Consider the following 22,493-nt stretch of genomic DNA (forward strand, 5'->3'; position numbering starts at 1 on the left):
ATTTACACACAATGTTGTCTAGCAAACATCTTACTGAAGAGAGGGATGAAAATGCCAGACAGACTGGCAAGTCAAAATCACTCTAGTACTCAATTCCTTACCTGTAAAAAAAGGGAGCCGGACTAAATGACCCCTTAGGTCATTTCCAATTTTAAATCTATGATCCGACTAATTCAGAAAATGAGGCTAAATCATGGACAGAGACACTTCTTATAAGTAACAAATGCAAGTTGCCACTCTATCCCTATTCCCAATTCTCCTAAAAAAAATAAAGCATGGTATATTTTGCATTCTCAAAGGGAAATTGAAGTTTTTGTTTGAAATGGTTCAAAAATAATTCACTTTATAAATAGATATATACTGCCAAATGTAAACTATTTACATTTGACATGGTAGATTTATGGGTTTATCTTCTTTGCAGAAATTTTAAAAAACACTGATCAATAGGAATGACAAAAGCTAATGACTCTAAAAATGAAACAAGGAAAAATATGAAAAATATAACATAAAATGTGCTTCAAAGTCCTAAAGAACTTCCATATAGCCATAAAGAATAAACAAACCTTATTTTGATTGAGAGGATCATTCCGTAGTCTCTGTTTATTTTTCTGTAATTTACTAGGCATCATCTTTCCAGTTCTGAAGTCAAAACTGCTGAGATCAACAGTATTTCCCAGGTACCTTGCCAACTGAGGCTTGCTTCTGAACTTCTTACCACTTGGGCTAGAAATGAAAAAAAACAACCTTCATTATATTTTATTTTATACCAACTGTAATCTATATCCTCAGACTTCTGAAATATAGTATTATCTTCCTCCAGCCTTTTCTCTCTGCCTAGCTCCAAAATTAATATAATAATGTATATGTATATGCTTTCCTATATTAAAGAATAAAAGCTCTTTTTAAAACAGAATATTATTTTACCTATTTTATATGAAACTTAGCTATAAAGCACTATACATGAGTACAAGAAAAAAGAAGTCACCTCACTTTTTTCTACCAATAATAGCTAACTATTGATTACTATTATCAATAATACCCAAAAAGGGTATGCCACATTGCGATTCCCAATGCTTTATCAAGTGATTTTCATAATGATGTTTTTTAAACCCTTACCTTCTGTCTTAGAATCAGTTCCATATTAGTAAAGAAAACAGAACCAGAGAAACAATATACTCAAAAAACTCTGAATGCTATAAAATTATAATGATTCAACTTGAATATGAATAATGCATATATTTTCAAATTTGTTTGATATGCTAGTTACCATTCCTGAAATGTCTTTTTCTTCCATCTTTATCTCTGTTCAAAAGGATGGCTAACTGGGTAGATGAATGGGAAGGGAATATATATTAGAAAATGTAGGTATATAAAAAAGATAATGTACTTCTAGAAAATTTAGTCTAAAATAAAAAATAATGAACTTGTAAAAAATCAAATAGCAGATCAAGTGCTATTTGAAATCTAAAACCAATAGCCTCAGGCTCAAATTTTGTGTGGTCTAAACACTAATAGTCAACTATTTCCAAAGCTAACTAAATATATTTCTTCATAGGAGACACTGATAGACAGAGAGAGAGAGAGAGAGAGAGAACGAGAGAGAGAGAAACAGAGAGAGAGAGAGAAACAGAGAGAGAGAGAGAGAGAGAGAGAGAGAGAGAGAGAGAGAGAGAGAGAGAGAGAGAGAGAGAGAGAGAGAGAGGAGACAGACAGACAGACAGACAGAGTGGGGGAGGGAAAGGGAGAGGGAGGAGAGAGGGAGGGAGGGAGACAGAGACAGAGGGAGACAGAGACAGAGGGAGACAGAGACAGACAAAGTCAAGAGAGAGAGAGAGAAATTACACATTCCTCTAAACATAGAAACAAAAGGCTCATGACACCACTTGGTAGAACAAAAAAGGAAAAAAAAAACTTGCAAATATATACCAGAACCACCATCCTTGAAAACTGTGAGGGAATGGGAAAGTGATACTCCCAATACAAAAAAGCAAGTTGGGGAAAAGGGGAGATTTGGGAAAAAATTTAAATAAATTATAATTTAAACATACTGAGTTGAATTTGAGATGCTTATGAAATGTTCAAATGGAAATTTTCAACAAGCATTTAATGAAGAGAGGTGAAAATTCAGAAGAGAAACTAAGGTTGGACATAACAGATTAAGAGTTTTCTGCATAGAAATAATACCATTGACTGCATAAAAACCATTTCATTATTTTATTCACTTATCTGTAAAGAAGTCTTATTGCCACAGGAGAACATAAGCATCGTGAGGCCAAGGTTTACCCCACTTAAAAATTTTTTTTGAATATCCAGTATCTGACATAAAGTAAGAGCTTAATAAATGCCGATACTTCTTTGGAATTACCAAGAAGATTATTCAACTCAATATATATTGTAAAATATTGTATGTATTATTTTCAAAGCAGGGGATGAGAGGGAAGCTTGCTTTTTCAACAAAAACTGCTAAAATTTTTAAGAAAAGCAGCCTACCAGTTCTAGATTTTAAACTATATTTACAAAGTGGGAATTATGAAAAAATCTGGTATCAGCAGACTAGATTAAGTATACAATACACTATAGTATATCACCATAATAATCTAGTGTTTGATAAACCCCAAAATTCAAACTTTTAGGAGAACTGATCATTTCACAAAATTTCTGGAAAAACTTTAAAGCAGTTTGGCAAAAATTAGGCATAGACCAACATCTCACATCCTAAACCAAGATAAGGTCAAAATAGGTACAGGATTTAAACATAAGCAAATTAAGGAAGCATGAAAAAATTTACCTGTAAAATCTATGGATAATAGAAGAATTTATGACTAAACAAGAGACAGAGAATTGATATATAAAATAGATAATTTTTATTGCAGTACTTTTTTTTTTACAAATAAAACTAATGTTGCCAGAATAAAAAGGAAAAGAAACCAAAGGGAGGGGGGGAGTGGTTTGTAGGAAGTTTCTTTGAAAAAAAAAAGCACTATTGCTCAAATATACAGAGAAATGATTCAAAATCATAAAAAATACAAGTCATTCCTTCAACTGATAGTCAAAGGAAATGAACAGGCAGCTTTCAGAAGAAAAAATAAAAGCTATGTATATAGTAATATGAAAAATGCTTTAAAATATTATTGATTAGATAAATGCAAATTAAAGCAATGCTAAGGTGCCAATTAATACCTATCAAACTGCTAATAAGTCAGAAAAGGACAATGATAAATGTTGGAGGAGATGGGGAAAAAATTGAGACACTAATACATTGTTGGTAGAATTGTGAACTGATCCATCTATTCTGAGGAGGAATTTGGAACTACAGTTGTGCCTCTGTATCCATAGATTGAGTCACCAGCAGTTGGGGGGAGAGGGAATTAGAAAAATTACAAAATAATTTGTAAGTGACTCATAAATTTCAAACTGCCACCCAAGCAAATACAGGCTATGGCATTGTGAAGTCTGCCAGCTAAGTACATGATATTATCTTTTGGTGCCATACCCATGCCCCCATGTAAAACTTTCCTCCAGTCTGCAGGTATCCACTTATATTAGTAATTTCAGCTATCTGTAGCAGGTAATAGAACACATCTCCTAAGAATATGAGCCCTACTATAAAACTCAAAAAACTATAAAATTGTGTGTACCTTTTGATACAGAAACATCACTACTAAGTCTGTATCCCAAAGAGATGAAAAAAAGAGGAAAGGAACGCATATGTACAAAAATATCTTCATTCTTTTTGTGGTGGCAATAAAATGGGAAATGACGGGGATTTCTGACATTTAGGGAATGGCTGATAAAGTTGCTGTATATGATTGTGATGATTATGCTGATAAAAAATGAAGAGCAGGCTGCTTTCATTTTTTTCTTAACTAAAAGAATTTATTTACAAGTATCCCAGCCACTCCCACCATGCTCTCCCCACCCTGTATCATAGAAGTCATCACTTGGCAAATAGAAATGTATATATAAATTATGTCTTTCATGTTTCTATTTTTCAGTTCATTCTCTGTAAGTAACATTCATAAATTATTCTTCAAAGTGAAATGAGAAGAACCAGGAGAATATTGTACACAGGAAATGAAGCACTGTGGCAAAATCAAATGTAACAGATTTTTCTACTTGCAGCAATGCAATGATCCTGGACAATCCAGAGGAATTTATAAGAACACTATCAACATTCAAAGAAAAGCATATGAACAATCACGTGGTTTGATGGGGATATGATTGGGGTTTGGACATTAAAAGATCACTCTATTAATCAGATTAAAGAGTATCAAAGATTAAAAGGGTGATCTCACCACCTCTAATGAAGAGGAAATTAAGGTAATAATTAAGAACTATTTTGCTCAATTATATGGCGATAAATATGACAATCCAGGTGAAATGGGTGAATATTTACAAAAATATAAATTTCCTAGATTAACAAAAGAGGAAATAGAATACTTAAATAACCCCATCTCAGAAAAAGAAATTGAACAAGCCATCAAGAAACTTCCTAAGGAAAAAAACTCAGGGACAGATGAATTCACAAGTGAATTCTATCAAACATTTAAAGAACAACTAATCCCAATACTATACAAACTATTTGACAAAAGAAGCAAAGAAGGAGTTTTACCAAATTCCTTTTGTGACACAAATATGGTACTGATTCCCATGCCAAGGAGACCAAAAATAAGAAAGAAAATTACAGACCAATCTCCTTAAAGAACATAGATGCAAAAATCTTAAATAGAATACTAGCAAAAAGACTCCAGCAAGTGATCATGAGGATTATTCACTATGATCAGGTGGGATTTATACCAGGAATGCATGGATGGTTTAATATTAGGAAAACCATCCATAAAATTGACCATATCAACAACAAAACCAACAGAAAACACATGATTACCTCAGTAGATGCAGAAAAAGGCTTTGACAAATTACAACACCCATTCCTATTAGAAACTCTAGAAAGTAAAGGAATAGAAGGGCCATTCCTCAAAATAAGAAACAGTATATATCTAAAACCATCAGCAAGTCTCTGCAATGGGGACAAATTAGAAGCCTTCCCAAAAATATCAGGAGTGAAACAAGGATGCCCATTATCACCTCTATTATTTAATATTGGACTAGAAACACTAACAATAAAAATTAGAGAAGAAAAAGAAATTGAAGGGATTAAAGTAGACAAAAGAAAATTAAACTATCACTTTTAGCAGATGATATGATGGTACACTTAAGGAATCCCAGAAAATCAACTAAAAGGCTAGTGCAAATAATTAACAACTTAGCAGAGTACAAGATAAACCCACATAAATCATTAGCATTTCTATATACTTCCAACAAAACCCAGTAGTAGAAGTTAGAAAGAGAAACTCCATTTAAAATCACTTTAGGCAATATAAAATATTTAGGAATCTATCTACCAAGACTAACTCAGGAATTATATGAACATAAGACAAAACACTTCACACAATTAAAATTAAATCTAAATAACTGGAAAAACATAAATTGCTCATTGGAAAAACAAGCTAATATAATAAAAATGACAATCCTACCCAAATTAATCTACTCATTCAGTGCCATACCCATCAAACTACCAAAAAAATAATTTTTTATAGAATTCGAAAAAATAATATAACAAAGTTCATCTGGTAGAACAAAAGATCAAAAATATCAAGAGAAATAATGAAAAAAAAATGTGAAACATGGGGGCCTAGCAATACCAGATCTTAAAGTGTACTATAAAGCAGTGCTTATCAAAACAATATGGTACTGGTTAAGAGACAGAAGGGTGGATCAATGGATGAGACTAGGGGTAAAAGATCTCAGCAAGCTAGTGTTTACTCAAACATCATAATACAACTTATTAACATTTACCAGGTCCTCTTCCCACTTTTTTCATTACTCCTTATTTGACACAAACTATTGGGAAAATTGGAAAACGGTATGGGAAAAATTAGATTTAGATCAACATCTTATACTCTATACCAAGATAAATTTAAAATGGATAAACGACTTAAGTATAGCGAAATCATAAATAAATTAGGTGAACATAGAATGATATGCCTGTCAGATCTGTAGGAAAGGAAGGAATTTAAGGCCAAGCATGAGATAGGACACATTACAAAATGACTATGATTATCTCAAATTAAAAAGTTTTTGTAAAAAGAAAATGAGACCAAAATTAGAAGGAAAGCAACAAACTGGGAAAACATTTTTATAACAAAACTCTCTGACAAAGGTTTAATTTCCTAAATATATAAGGAATTAAGTCAAATACAAAAAATCAAGCCATTCCCCAAATGACAAATGGTCAAGGGACAAAAATAGGCAGTATTCACATAAAAGAATCAAAACCATCAATAAGCACATGGAAAAAAGTGTTTAAAATCCCTCCTGTTTAGAGAAATGTAAATTATAACACCACTGAGGTACCATCTCACACTAGAAGATTGGCCAATATGGGAGCAAAAGAAAGTGATAAATGTTGAAGGAAATGTGGGAGTCTAATACACTGCTGATGGAGTTGTGAATTAGTCCAACCATTCTAGAGGGCAATTTGGAACTATGTGCAAAGGGCTATAAATGAATGCCTACCTTTTGACCCAGCCATACCACTGCTGGGTTTATACCCCAAAGAGATAATAAGGAAAAAGACTTGTACAAGAATATTCATAGCTGCATCTTTGTGGTGGCAAAAAATTGGAAAATGTGGGGGTGTCCATCAATTGGGGAATGACTAAATAAATTGTAGTATTTGATGGTGATGAAATACTATGGTGCTGAAAGGAACAATGAACTGGAGAATTTCTATGTGAACTGGAAAGACTTCTAGGAATTGATACGGAGCAATGGCACAATCGAATGTAATAGACTTTCCTACTAGCAATAATGCAATGATCTAGGACAATCCAGAGGAACTCATAAGAAAAAATGCTATCCAGAAAAAGAACTGTGGGAACAGAAATACAGAAAGGAAAACAGATGATTGATCAATCACATGGTTCAATGGGGACATGATTAGGGTTTTGACGTTAAAAGATCACTCTATTGCAAATATGAGTAACATGGAAATCAGTTTTGAACAATGATACATATATAACCCAGTGGAATTGCTTGTCATCTCTGGGAGGGGATAGGAAAGAGGGGTGAGGAAAATCACGAATCATGTAACCATCAAAAAATCTTCTAAGTAATTTAAAAAAGAAAAAAGATCATTCTATTGCAACTATGAATACTTAGTGGAAATGGGTTTTGAACAATGATACATGTATAACCCAGTGGAATTATTTGTCAGCTCTGGGAGGGGGAAGGAAAGAGGGGTTGGAAAAATCATGAATCATGTAACTATGAAAAATTATTCTAAATAAGTGAATAAATTTGAAAGACAACTAAATAAATAAACTATTCTTCTAATATTAAATCTGTAGTTTCATATAATGTTCTTTTGGTTCTATTCATTTTTGCTGCTCAATTATCCCATGTAGTTCTTTACAAGTTTGTTTTTTTTTAATTAGCCTGCTCATCCTTTCTTATGATGGAGTAGTATTCCAACATAATAATATATAATTTGTTTAGTCATTCCCCAAATGATGGGCATTCCCTCAGTTTCCAGTTCTTTGCCATGACAAAAAAAAAAAAAGCTGCTATAAATTTTGGAACATATAAGGTCTTTCTCCTTTTTCCCTCATCTCCCAGAAAAAGTATATGCAAGTTTTATAATTTTCTGGTTGTAATTCAAAATGGCTCTCCAAAATGGTTGGAACAGTTCACAGTACCCCCAACAATGTAGTAGTATTTCCATTTTTCTCCATTCCCTCCAACATTTGTCATTTTGCTCTTTTGTCATATAAAGCAGGCTGCTTTCAACAACAACAACAACAACAACAAAACCTGGGAAGACTTACATGAACTGTTGCAAAGTGACATGAGCAGAATCAGGAGAACATTGTACATAATAACAACAATATTGTAAGGATGATCAATTGTGAAAGATCTAGCTACTCTGATCAAGATAATTGTTGAGGACAATTCCAAAGGGCCAATGATGAAAAATGCTATCTGCCTCCAAAACAGAACTGATACACTCTGAATGTAGATTGAAAGCATACTTTTGTTTCTTTAATTTTCCTGTTTTCTTTTCCAACATGGCTAATACGGAAATATTTTGCATAACTTTAAATTATAATCAATATGAAATTACTTGCCTTCTCAATGATAGGGAAAGGGATAGAGGAGCTTGAAATTCAAAATGTTTTAACTGAATATTTAAAAAGTTATACATAATTAGGATTATAATTATATGCATATAATTATAATATAATTAGGATTTACTTAATGAAATATCTAAATATATATTTTAAAGATATGAGATAAGCACACAATTATGAAGAAAAATGACCCTGTTCTCTCCCACATATCTCATGTTTCCCTCATGTTCCATAATCAACTACAAAAACTATACCAAGGAGCCTAACTGCACAATGTAGAGAACAAGAAATTTAAGAGGTATGGTTCAAGTTTGTTTTTGTCACATACAGTTTTGCTGACATCTTTGTTTTGGGCTTAGAATTTTTGAGAACTTTTTTTTAAATTCTAAATTGCTTGGGTATCAGTAGAGAAAATGTTTTAGACCAACAGAGCAAAAAATCAATTGCAGAAGTCATGGAATTTATGCCAAGATGATTGCAAATTAATTTAAGCAGTTGTGTGGAATAAGTATTATCATTAATTTTTTCCAAATAAGACTAAACAAAGTTAACAGAATGAAGTGGAAAAATGTAATCCTGAACAAGATCAGTTTTTGTCATATACAAGAGGATTTAATTAGGCAAGTACCTAAAGGAACTCATTAAAAAGTCTCATATATAATATATATGTTAATCTCATGGCATATGCCACTAAGATTAGCTTAACAAGACTTTAATGGCAAATTCGTAAATCTCTTTCTGAATTTCCAGAAGTTTAATAATAGATAACTGCTCTTTGATCCAGAGAAGATTCACTTCTAATTTTGAACAAGAAAGGTAAAGGTCCTCTTCTAGAAAAGAAAAATGGCATGTGTATTGAGTTTTCAAATTCTGAGGTAATTTCACTGATAATTTTAATAACAGTACTACTTGCTTGCTTTAATTTAGTTATACTAAATACCTATTCTCCTGACTCTAGAAAATACAGATAAACTGTTTCTATAAACACCTTTAAAAGTTAAGCATCTCCAGAATATCAAACTTGAAGAAATTATACTATTTTAACTCCTTGGTATTTTTGTTCCAACTCTCTAAAACATCCTTCCAGAGTTTAGGGAAATTACTTTCTTATACCTTTCCACATTTTATTAACTGGTAGAAATTACTTACATTTTTTCTGACCATAATAAGTACTTCTAATCCTTATAAACTTCAATATCTACTTGATGACCACCCTAAAACATGAACTATCCAATCTCTCAATCTCTATCCTACTTCATTGTAATAACTTGATTATCATTCCTTCAGGGTACAAGACCAGCAAAGTCCTGAGAGTTATACTCTCCAATTGAACAATCTGAACTGAAAGGAATCTTAAAACTCATCTAGGTTCATTTCCTAGAGGAAGATAGATTTTATAGTAGATAAACAGTATTAGATGACAAATCATGCCTCATACTAAATGTATGGCCCTAGGCAAATCACTTAACCATTGTCTTGCCTCATTTTCCTCATCTGTAAAAATAAAGATAATAAAACTACTCCTCAGAGTTGTTGTGAGGATTAAATGAGAAAATACTTGTACAGCACTTAGCACAGAGTGTAACATATAAACAGCACTTGATAAATGCATGTTCTTTCCTTCCACTTTTCCTACTCACTCACTGATAGAAAGTCATATCTTTGCCCTTATCATGGCATGTTGTCATCTCTTGTTCCATCTTTATTCTACCAGTCTACCCTCGTTCTACTTACCTCCATACTTGGTATTAAGTTGGCACTTTAATGCTCTAACATCTCAAATCCTTTGATCTCTCAAACTCCAATCAAAGCAATCCCAACCTGCAAATACTATCTGAATAAGCACCACCATCTGATTTTTCTTTTTGTGTTTGGTCGAGATCAATTTGAAGCCATAAACTACAAATCTATGGAGCATGGCCTCAGTTGGGCCCTCACAGATGCTTTACAACTCCTTTATGCTATTATGAATCCTATATTTCATATCCCTATAATACTGTTCCATTCCTTTTCCTCTTAAGTCCCTAACTAGAATTCAATTTCCATATTTAAAACCTATGTTCTTGAGCAATGGAAGACCTTTACCTCTCCTTTCCCTTCAAAATTTCTCTATCATTCGTTTTCTCTCTACTCCTTTCCTCATGTCACCAGAGGATTAAGGCATTCCAACTCTTTGAAAAGGCTAATTCCTCTAGAATTAGATACATAAATCTACCACTCTTCTACCTCTTCTAGGATCCAACTTCAACAATCACCTTCTCTTTCATGTACCTTCAGTCGCTTTCTCATCCCTGGGTCTTTTCATACTATTTTTTTATCATAGATATCAATCACATCTTTGCTTTCTGCCTTCATCTTCACTGAATTAATAATTCACATTGTTTTAATCTGTCCTCATGTAAGGTTCTCCTCTAAACCATCTCCAATGTCATTGTTATAACTCAAGAATTGTATCTAATATTCTAGGTACTTGGAGGATATTTTGATTTTCCCTTTTGCTTCCAAGAACATCATTAATTGTAATAATGAAATCAAACCTGACAATCTCTGCTCCAAGAGACAAATACTACTGGAAGAAAATAATCACAAAATCACATTGATTTACTCTTCCTCAGATTTATGCTATTTTTTTCTATCAACTGGACCTAAATTGTTATGCAACAATTTGTCTAAATATCATTCATTGACATATTACCCACCAGGGCTATTTCATATATTCCTTTCTTTTTTCCCCTACTCCATTCTATTTCATCAAACAATCTCACCTCTAAGATCACCTGGGCCAGTGATGTCAAATTCAAACAGAAAAGGGGACCACTAAAATCTATATAAGGATCCCTGAGGCTACATATTGACTTAGAAAACTGCATATTAACAATAATAAATGTATTATTGCATTTTTATTTATCTTGCTAATATTTCCCAATTATATTTTCATTGGGTTTAGGCTACAGGCAAAAATTTTGATACCTCAGAGTTAGGCAATTCTTTAACTTAAGTTTCTTCTAAGCCTTCTTCATTTCCCAAAACTTCTATTATGTCCTTACCTAGGATCCTCTACCCTCCAATATCAAAAGAGATGTTCCTATTAAAGGAATTATCCCACTTCCACTATATCTTTGATCCATTCCCTACAGATCCTTTCACCAACAATCACTTCCTCTTTCTGATATATATTCCATCAATCCCTGTCCAATGGTTTCTTCCTCTCCATCTATATAATAACACACGTTATTCCCTCTTTTCAATGGTACATTTCTTCAAGGTTATGAAATTTCAATGACATGGGTAATCTCCACCAATTTAGACTTCTATAAAAGAAGACAGTCTTCAAGAGTTCCTCTAATTAAAAAATGTACTGTTCCATATCCACTCTAGCAATAATTCTTTCTGAACTTGGCTTCTTTTGTCCTTGAATAGTAGACATATTGTTTATCATCAGACCTCTACTCAAAGTCTTTTGATAACTTGATAGAACCGATTAAGGTCTGTGTTCTACTAGCACAATCTTTAAAAATTCAGTTACCATCATGTGACTTTAGTAGATACAGAGCTTCATTAAAATAAAGTTAAAATACCTTGACTTTACATCATTTCTAAAGTTACTGTCCTCTTTTCTATGCCAGGTTACTTCCAAACTTATAGTTAATGTTCCTTGCCTCCATTCCCATGCCACCCCTTCAATCTGTAGCAACCTAGTTTCTTTCCCCACACTTCTACTGAAACTACTTATTCCAAGGTGGTTTAGGGTCAAATTCAATGGACCTTTTTCAACCCTCATTCCCTTTGACTGTTCTGCAGCATTCTGACATTGCTGATTCACCTTCTCTTTCTTGTTACTCCTCTCCTTCAACTTTTAAAACACCATATTTTATTAGTTCTCCTATCTCTAAGATCAATCCCTCTACTTTGTAGGCTACTCACATAACTCTCATCTTATATAAGCATGCTTCCTAAATCTTTGTTTCTAACCTCTTCTTTTTCCCCTTTCTTTCCTTTGATTGTCTTGATTACTCCCCGTATCTTTAATTATGACATCTATGTAGATGATGTGCAACCTCTACTGCTTGAGTACCTTTATTTTCAAAAGTCTGCAGAATATCTCCAATTAGATGTTCAGACTCCTCAAACTCAATATTACCCTCCAACTTGGTTTTCCCTCTAACTCTTCTAAGCCTGTTGAGGGCACCAGAAACCTCTAAACTATCTTAGCGTGAAACCTTCAATTTAGTTTTGATTCAATTAGTTGCCAAGTCCCTATCAATTTGCCTACACAATCATTGTGTACCCAGTACACATGGTGTCAGGAATATAGTAAGTGCTTAATAGATACTTGCTAACTGACAGACATTTGTCCTTTTTTTCTACTCCCACTGCCACTACCCTAATTCAGACCTTATTACCTCTCTTCTAGATGACAATAATAGTCTCATAACTGGTTTTCCTCTCTCCAATCCAACCTTTACACTGAAGAGTAATTTTTCTCATGTCTTATTCCAATTAAATAAGATTTCTACTAATATCAATAATTCAAATGTATATAAGAAAATTAAGGTTTACAAAGTGTTTTACCACACAACTCTGAAGTAAATAATGCTAGTATTATATCATTTTACAGGTGAAAAAACTAAGATTCTTAAAAAAAATAAGAAGTCAAGAAATAACTATGACTAACACAACTAAAAAGTGTCTTGGCTAGGATTTGAGCCTAAGCCTCTTGACCAAGGAAAGTATTCAGACTACATTCTTCTCCTTAATACTCTTCAGCAAATGACAATTGTCTACCAAATTATATTAAACTCTTCAGCCCAATAAGTCATGACTTTTTACAACCTGGCTGGAAGGAACCGATCTTTCCCACAGGATTCCCTTTCATATACTTTATATTTTGGCCAAACCAGATGACTCACTGTCATCAATCTCCTCCTTGCCTCTTCTATCGCCAAACTTTTCCTCACAATCTCCTTCCATTCCCCAACAAACACACCATATTAACAATGGATTCTTCCCTTCCCTGTAGCTTTGTGTATTTGAAATCTTTCCTTCCTTCCATGTTTAAATCAGGCAAGCCTCCATCCATTAAGCTTTCCTCAATGTACTCCCCACACTAAAAAAGCCATACTGCCTCAAATTTATTGTTTTTATATTATATGGCTCTATCCTTTGCATTTTATCACATTCAGCCTTGTGTTAGGGCAATTCATATAAAACTATAAAATCAAGGGCAGGGCCTTGTATTCTACTTCCTTTTTTCCATTAGGACATGACAGATAAAATGTCTGCTAAATTGAAAATAAGATCCAAAAATCACTCTAGACAATATAAAATATTTAGGAATCTATCTGCCAAGACAAACACAGTAGAATTACATGGACACAATTACAAAACACTTTTCACACAATTAAAACTAGATCTAAATAATTGGAAAAACATTAATTGCTCATCAGAAGGTCAAGTTAATATAATAAAAATGACAATCCTACCCAAACTAATCTGCTTATTCAGTGCCATACCTATAAAACTACCAAAAAACTTTTCTGTAGAATTAGAAAAAATTAAAACAAAGTTCATCTGTAAGAACAAAAGATCAAGAATATCAAGGGAAATAATGAAAAAATGTGAAGGATTGGGATCTAGCAATAGTAGATATTAAACTGTACTCTAAAGCAGTGGTCATCAAAACAATATGATACTGGCTAAAAGACAGAAGGGTGGATCAATAGAATAGATTAGGAGTAAATGACCTCAGCAAGCTAATGTTTGATCAATCCAAAGATCCCAGCTTTTGGGATAAGAACTCACCATTTGACAAAAACTTCTGGGAAAATTGGAAAACAGTATGGGAAAAATAAAATTTAGATCAACATCTTACACCCTATACCAAGATAAATTCAGAATCGGTAAATGACTTAAATATAAAGAAGGAAATTATAAGTAAATTCAGTGAACAAAGAATAGTATACCTGTCAGATCTGTGGGAAAGGAAGGAATTTGAGATAGAACACATTACAAAATGTAAAATGAATGATTATATCAAATTTAAAAAGTTTTGTACCAAAAAAAAACAACAAACCCAGTGCAACCAAAATTAGAAAGAAAGCAACAAAATGGGAAAACAGTTTTATAACAAAACTCTCTGACAAAGGTTTAATTTCCCAAATATATAAAGAACTAAGTTAAATTTACAAAATATCGAGCCATTCCCTAATCGACAAATGGTCAAGGGACATAAATAGGCAGTTTTCATCTGAAGGAATCAAAACTATCAAAAAGCACATGAAAAAGTGTTAGAAATCCCTCCTGATTAGAGAAATGCAAATTACAACAACAATGAGGTACCACCTCACACCTAGCAGACAGGCCAATATGGCAGCAAAAGAAAGTGATAAATGGTGGAGGGGATATGGTAAAATTGGGACATTAATACACTGCTGGTGTACTTGTGAATTGGTCCAACCATTCTAGAAGGCAATTTGGAATTATTCACTAAGAGCTTTAAAAGAATGCCTGCCTTTTGATCTAGCCATACCACTGCTGGGTTTGTACCCCAAAGAGATAATAAGGAAAATGACTTGTACAAATATATTCATAGCCTCCTCTTTGTAGTGGCAAATAATTGGAAAATCAGGGGGTATCCATCGATTGAGGAATGACTGAACAAATTGTGGTATCTGATGATGATGGAATACTATTGTGCTGAAAGGAATAATGAAGTGGAAGATTTCTATGTGAACTGGAAAGACGTCCAGAAATTGATGTAGAGCAAAAGGAGCAGAACCAGGAGAATATTGTACACAGAGACTGAGACACTGTGGCACAGTTGCATGTAATAGACTTTCCCTTCTAGCAGCAATGCAATATCCCAGGACAATCCAGAGGGACTGATGAGAAAGAATGTTACCCACATCCAAAGAAAGAACTGTGGAAACAGAAATTCAGAATAAAAACATATGATCGATCAAGTGGTTTGATAGGGATATGATTGGAATTTTGAAGTTTTTCTACTGCAAATATAACATGAAACAGGTTTTGAACAATGATACATGTCTAAACCAGTGGAATTGCTTGTCAGCTCCAAGACGGGGAGGGAATAGGGTGGGAAAAATCATGAATCATGTAACCATGGAAAAATATTCTAAGTAAATTTTTTAAAAGAAAAAGAAAATTAGATCCATCATTTTGTTAACAACAGAGGGGCATGAGTTTATTAGCTTCAAAGAACATCCAGTTATTCCGGGGTCTTTTTTAGGGGACAGTAATTGATAGTTCTGCATCAGCAAATTCAGACTTGCTGTTGTAAGCAGTAGGGAGCTACTATACATTTTTTATATACACAGATGACATGAGATGTTTTAGAAAAAAATAATCTTACAGTGATATGCAGAATTTAAAAACTACAGTAAGGATGATCAGCTTGGAAACTATTAGAATAGTGCACTTAGCAGAGTACCTTTCATATAGCAAGCACTTAATAGATGCCTGTTGACTAACAGCAGAAATAAAGAATAAAAATGTTTTTCCACAGTCCTAAAAAAAAAACACCCCTTTAAAAAATAAAGCCTGATGATATCATGTCAGTTAATGTAATATCAATAATACTGACATGTCCTATTACTTGACAAACAAAGGCATAGTTCCTAGTGAAACCTAGTAGTCTATAGGAAGAGTTCAAATTGTTCCACAACTGAAAACTGTCATAAATAATGTATTTTTTTGTTCAATCAACAAGTGCCAACCATACCCTTTTAACAAACATTGATTTCATGTTAAAAATCAATCTCGCTTGGGGCTACTACATCAGAGTTTAACATCTGCATGAACAATGTATGCAGGTGTTCAAATTACCACTCATAATTAACTCTTACCCCACCAAACACACCCTACTCCTTTCTATAGATCAAATTACCTAGTCTTATAGCAGATGCCATGGGTATGGGATGGGTGGGGAATGGTAAACCTCAGGTAGGATATGAGGATAAAGGAAGGGAAAATCAATATTGACTTGGGAGGAGATATAATGGGCATTATTACTAGCAAGTCAAATAAAAATAAACTCTTACAAAAGAATTTCTCCTTCCTAACTAAAACTAACAACAGTATTAAAATAGGAAGTTGTTATAAAAAGTGACTGGTATACATGTCTGTAATATCACAGATATGCTGTATACACAGCACATACTATGTATATGACAAGCACATACTTTGGAATTTAATAAAATTAAGATACCATATTTAATACTTTGTGGCTGCTTGAACTGAATACTTTGTAGTAGAAATCAATTTGGAGCAGGAACACAAAGATTGCCAATATCATGAACAAAATTGCTTTATTTTAAAAGAACAAATAGAAACTAGACTAGCTTTACTTTTAGTCTTCACATAATTTTGAAAATCAGTAAAATTATAATTTCATATATGTTCTTTCCATCACTTTTATTCCAATATTGTACAAAAAAGTAAGGTAACTAAAAGTTACAGCATATTTTTAAAAAGATATCCACAACTGGTCATTATTTAAATAACTCTTACACTAAAATAATGTGGGCTTCTTAACCAAAAGGCAGTTTGAATAAATACCTCACTTTAAAGCAAATAAAATATTTCACTGGGGAATACCACAGGAAAAGAAGTTCAAAGTTAAAGATTTTCTATTGAGGACACTTGCTGGTTGACTAGCTCTATAAGAGTTCAATATTGGGCACAGTAATTCCTGTCAAATTTAACAGCTTGTTCAATCTCAACAAAGTACAGTTCATAGCATATTGTGTGTACCATCTAGAAGAAGATACCCAGAAGAATCTAATAGAAAAGTGGAAGGCCAGCATTCTGATACTTAGGAAGCCAGAATAATCATTATAATTGGCCCTGAAAGCAATATTTTACTAGAATGAATTTACAGAGGTTAAGAAATATTTTCTAACAATAAGGAATTTTGTATAATCTTTTATTGAAAGTGCACATTCTTTCTAGGAGATAAACATATATGTTTGTTGATGGGAATAATAAAATGTCTAGTAAAATGACATCATATGCTTGTTTAAAACAGTTTTTCATTGTCTTTTTGTTGTTTCAAGACCAGTGGAGTCAGACCAGATGACAGAATGCTATCTATTGCTATATTTCCTCCTAAACAACTCCATGAATTAAGATTTGCTGAAATGCTGACTTTTTTGTTTCTCTATATAAGGAGTGGATTATGTGATAAGGAAAAATTAATCAATAATTACCAACTACCATGAAATAATACTTTATATTTAAATATGCTAGCCATCCATCAGCAAATTAGAATCAGCAAACATACCCTGACATATATCTTGAAAAACTCTACATCTGTCCCAGTTTCATCAAATAGTGACACAAAAGATGCATCTTCAAAAAGATCATAACTAAGTGGATGTCAAAGCCAGAAAACAAAAATCACAAAATTCAACCCCACTTCATGAAATTCTTAGGAAGTACCAACATTCTAATTTAATATAAAACCATTCTCTGAGAGGGAAAAAATTTAATTTACTAAAATAGAATACTAAAAATTGTCATTAAATGTAATACATTCATTTTTATTGTTCCACTAACTGAAGACTGTGGGCAAAAAATAGAATTACCTATTGTGAAGTAGTTCCACTGACATCATAAGACATAGCTGCTTTGTTGCCTGGACTTATTAAGTCATCAAGTCTAACATGCATGTAGACACTGTATGACTAACAGGGTCCAAAGAAGATTATTTTTTAAAGGTGAAAAGGGAATTCTTTAGCTTGAATAAAGAAGTAGTTAAGAGGTGATTAAATAATTATCATTGAGTACTGTAATAAAGCAAAAGATGCTGATTAACTATTCTCAATTTCTACTGGATTTCATAAGGGGATAAAAAACTTCCTGATGGTAAATGTTACTAAATTCTTGAAAAAACTGCCAAGAAAAATTGAGCAATCTTTTCTGGAGATATGGGTAATTAATTACCCACCAGTTTACAAAGATTTAAAACTAATTCATTTTTAGCGAGCTAAATGAACTTAACTGATTTTTTAAAAATGAGAACAAGGAAGGAGAAATTGCTCTCAAATTATTCCATTGAACTGTTTTAGAGACAACTCATAGCCCAAAGGCTCTAGAAAGGTTCTTTTCTGCTGCTCATCCATACTGGGAAGATTATGTTGCTCCTCTGAACCACTAAAACTTTGCTACTTGAGTTTCAAAGGAGAACAATCCTGTTCTATATTAAAGAATAAAAAAGTAACACTAAACATTCTATACTAGTTAATCTGTGAAACTTCCCTGAATGGTACAAATAACTAAAACTCTGTTACTATATATACACATACATACATATATGTGTGTGGGTCTGTACACACACCTAGTATTTCCACATGTGTATGATTAAACACTCCTGTGATTAATCTGTGGCTGACTGGGATGGTAGCCAATAGTGACTTGGATCTACAGTTCTGGTGAACAGCACCTTCTTTTAACCCTTCAGTGGCCTAACTGGACAACCACAGTAGCCTAACTCACCTCTCTTCAAACCTAACTTCTTGTGGTCTGTAAAAACCACATGCCCTAACTGCCCTCCTTCAAAGTATAAAGGGCTCCCGGACTTTGCTCTTCTCTAGTCTCCTATATCTTAGCCAAAGGCTCCAGCAGATCCTAAAACTAGCACCACGCTATCCAAGCCAAGCCTCAGTCCTCACGTCCAAATCCACACAGCTGTCACAGCCTGCCCTCAGTCCTAGGCCACTAATCCTGACCCTTGACCTAAGGCCCCTGTCCCTGGTGCTCGCTCGCGCCCCTGTCCTTGGTCCTCACACTACATCCCACCACCTTCCTTCATTCCTTCGCCCAAATCCCCTTCCCCTCCCTCGGAACCCCCACCCACATTAGTCCCCCGCCCCCGGGGCGGTACCTGAAGTAGTAGACATCGCTCTTGCCGGCACTGAGCCCAGATTTTCGGATCACTTCCTCCTTCTTCCATCCGGGGGGGAGGGCCGGGCAGTCCATCCTCTTCCCGCTCTCCGGGGCCCGGGGTCCCCTGGGCCCCGGCCCCGCGCTCCCAGACGGGGAAGGGACCGGCTCCCGCCGGGGGGCGCCGCCGCCACCGCTGCTGCCGCCGCAGCCGACGCTGCCGCCGCCGCCGCCGTTCGGGGGACGGCCGCGGCCCCGGCCCCGTCCCCGACCCCGTCCCCGGCCACGGCCCCGACCCCGGCCACGGCCACAAACGCCGCTGCCGCCGCCGGCGCCCCGGCCCGCCTGCTTCCACCGCCCCCGGCCGCGGCCGGAGCCGGCGGCGCCGCCGCCCCGAGCGACTTCCCTCCGCACGCCGCTCACCGGGGACGGGGCGAGCGCGCTGCCCTGACCCCCCTGCTCTATGGCGGAGCCGCCGCCAGCGCCGCTGCCGCCCGCCGCGCTCTCCCCCTCCTCCTGCTCCGGGCAGCAGCGGCCTCCCCCCGGGTGCGCGCGCATCCAGCCCCCTCCCCAGCCGGCGCTGCGCTTCTTCCGTAACCGAGCCCTTGGAATCCCGGAGACCCGCCCCGCCCGCGGCGCGGCGCGCGAGAGACGCGCGCGAGCATCATAGAGCGGGCGCGCACCAGAGCGACCCTCCCGCCCGGGGCGTGGCCGAGGCCACCGCCTCTCAGGTCCTCCAAGTGCTCTGGACGGCCATGTTGCTCCGCCCCCCTCGTAGCCCCTCCCTTCGCCTCTCCCCCTCTTACTTACCCCACCTCCCTATCGGGCGCGTGCCCGACTGAGTTGGGGGAGGGGCGGGCGTAATTTATACTGAGAGTTTTGAGGCCCAGGAGCAGCTGTCGATGTGATGGTTTTAGGATTTGATCGAGGTCTCTTCTCATCTGCTGGTCTTAGTGTTGTTTATTCTCAATGGATAAAGGAACGACCAAGAGAATTTGTAACTTAAAAAAAAAGTAAATTTGGCAAGTATAGAATTATCCCTTCTCTCCAAATCTTGTTTCTCACCACTGAGATGTGAAAGCACTTTAAAAGGGCTTGACTTTCTAGTCCAGAGAGCACTGAAGAAGTCTGACCAGGTCATGGGATTAGGGTGTCAAAACTGGAAGGGATCTTAGTGATCATCTAGTCCAACTCCCTCATTTTACAGACAGGGAAACAGACCGTAGCAGAAGGGAAGTAACTTTTTATAGAGGGCATGCTATAAATAGGATAGGGATTTGAACCGAAATCTACTATCCAATGCTTTTTTTACACCATAAGGGTTCTAGAGTGTCCTAAGAGTGAAGTTCTCTTCATAACATTTCTATTAAATGAATGAAATAGAAAGCAGTTATTAATTGCTTGCTGTGAGCCAATCTAATTCTAGGGATTCAAATATAAAAAACGGAATTGTCTCAGCCCTCAAGTCACTTCATTTTAATAAGAAAAAACACTAATATAGGGGAGTGGGGAATTTTGATTCATAGGACAATTATTGACTGACATTTTTCAAGGAATGGTACTGTGAATTCAATTATTATTCCTAAAACTAGGAAGTGGGATGGAGGGTGGGTAAGAGAGGATACACCTGTGACATCAGGGAAAGAAGATGGACAGAGATCCTCTCCCATTTGGCCCAGTTGTATCTTGATATGTTGAACTCTAACCAAAAAGAAGCTAAGGGCCCCAGAGTATTTCTACTAAAGTCTTGCAAATCACCACCCCACACTTTTTGTTTGATGCTTTCTACAAAAAGGTTAGGTAACTAGATAACAATTAGCATTCATATAGCACCAATTAGGTACCAGGTACTCTAAAGTACAAACATTCTTGTCCCTGTTTTACATATGAAAAAGGGGTGATTAATGATTTGACCACCTTTTTAGGACTGGGCTATAATGGAACCCTGGTATTCTTCATAGGTAACCACTCCTTAGAACACAGGCAGAGCAGCTCTTCCTGCTTCTGACCAACCACGTGTGACTCAGAAGCTGGGTCCTTTGGAGAGAGCAAGATCCAGTCTATTTCCAGTCATTTGTGACTCACTGATGAAGGACTTGGATTTAAGATGATGAAGCAACCCCCTTAACAAACTCAGGGCAGAATGTGTCAATGACTCATTGGACTTCTAAAAATGAAAGTAACTCTGATTCTGGCTCTCTCTCCTCTCTCCTCTTTTCATTGGATGGTCTTGTTACATGACTATTTGTTCAGTATCTTTGTCACTATAACATGCAACCTAGTGAAAAGTTTCATTCTAGCTCCCCATCATTATATCCATACCTCCAATAGTGTGGACCTGAGCCCTTGTGTCAAAGTGGAAATGCCCAGATCTCCTAAAGACTCTTCTGAAACTAAATTCAAACTGAAAACCAAATGTATTTTGTCTCAATAGATTCTATTTCTTATTGAATGATCAATTTCCTCTTTGCCAAAGACTTGAAGTTTGGCATAGAATTAGTCTATATCATTGCAAACTCATAACCCTGACCATTCTGAAAGCACAGTTATAAAAGGAAATGGTGCAGGAGAATAAAATGTTATGCGTATTTGTTTAATTCTCTTATATAGTTTTTCTTTGGATGTCAAAAATGTGCTATGGGAAATAAAGGTAATGTTTCTATAATTTAAAATATTTTGTTAAATGAGTCTATTCAAGGCATATGTCAATGATCTAGTCAGAAAATGTTATTTTATTTGAAATACATGAAGTATTTCAAAATTCAGGTCAGGTCAATGCCAATTCAATCAACTATTATCCATCTCTAAATTAGTCTTTCAAATGCAGAAATGTGGATTTATTCACATATGCTTACTCACCCTTCTTTTCTCCTAAACCTAATCCACACATTTTTTTCCCCAAACCTATCTATAGACTGGAACTTGGAATAGAGCATATCATCAGTGAGGGAGGAGTCCCCTGGTGAACACAGATAAGAAAAGTCAGCACTTAATTCATTTGAGGTTAATCAAGAATTGACTATGAATGTAATACATTTATAATAAAGAATGTTTGTTGACCAGAATATTAGATAATGAGAGTGAGAGCAAGTAATGGAGCCAGGAAATGTATTGCTTACTTTTAAAAGCCCTCAGGAAGAATTGCAGTTACATCTTGTGATCTCATAGGATCATAGATTTAGACATAGAAGGGACCTTAGAAACCATGTCATTCAGACTACTCATTTTACAGATGAGTACATTATGATCCAGTGAGGTTGAATAATTTTCCTGAGGGGAAACTTATAGCAAATGACAACGCTAGGAGACCAGTAATGGGCTACTTTGCTCCTTTATCACAATTAAAAAGTATGATAGCTAGCAGTTTACTAAATTGCCCATTTGTATTGGGGAATATTGGAA

General features: G+C 35.6%; 1 protein-coding gene across 2 annotated transcripts in view; it reads right to left on the bottom strand.

The window, feature by feature from the left end:
* MBD2 (methyl-CpG binding domain protein 2) overlaps positions 1-19,796 on the bottom strand; it is a 77,667-nt gene extending 57,871 nt beyond the window's left edge. Inside the window, exons 1-2 of one of the 2 annotated variants that reach the window (XM_056824449.1) lie at positions 19,093-19,796; positions 564-723 (exon numbers count right to left, since the gene is read on the bottom strand). In XM_056824449.1, the coding sequence (XP_056680427.1) occupies positions 564-723; positions 19,093-19,649 (717 nt within the window). In that variant the 5' untranslated portion in view covers positions 19,650-19,796. The remainder of the gene's footprint in view (positions 1-563; positions 724-19,092) is intronic. The other variant, XM_001362153.5, reaches the window with a different exon arrangement.
* Between the last annotated feature and the right edge of the window lie 2,697 nt (positions 19,797-22,493).

The sequence above is a fragment of the Monodelphis domestica genome, chromosome 3, assembly GCF_027887165.1.
Source record: "Monodelphis domestica isolate mMonDom1 chromosome 3, mMonDom1.pri, whole genome shotgun sequence".
Taxonomy (NCBI): domain Eukaryota; kingdom Metazoa; phylum Chordata; class Mammalia; order Didelphimorphia; family Didelphidae; genus Monodelphis; species Monodelphis domestica.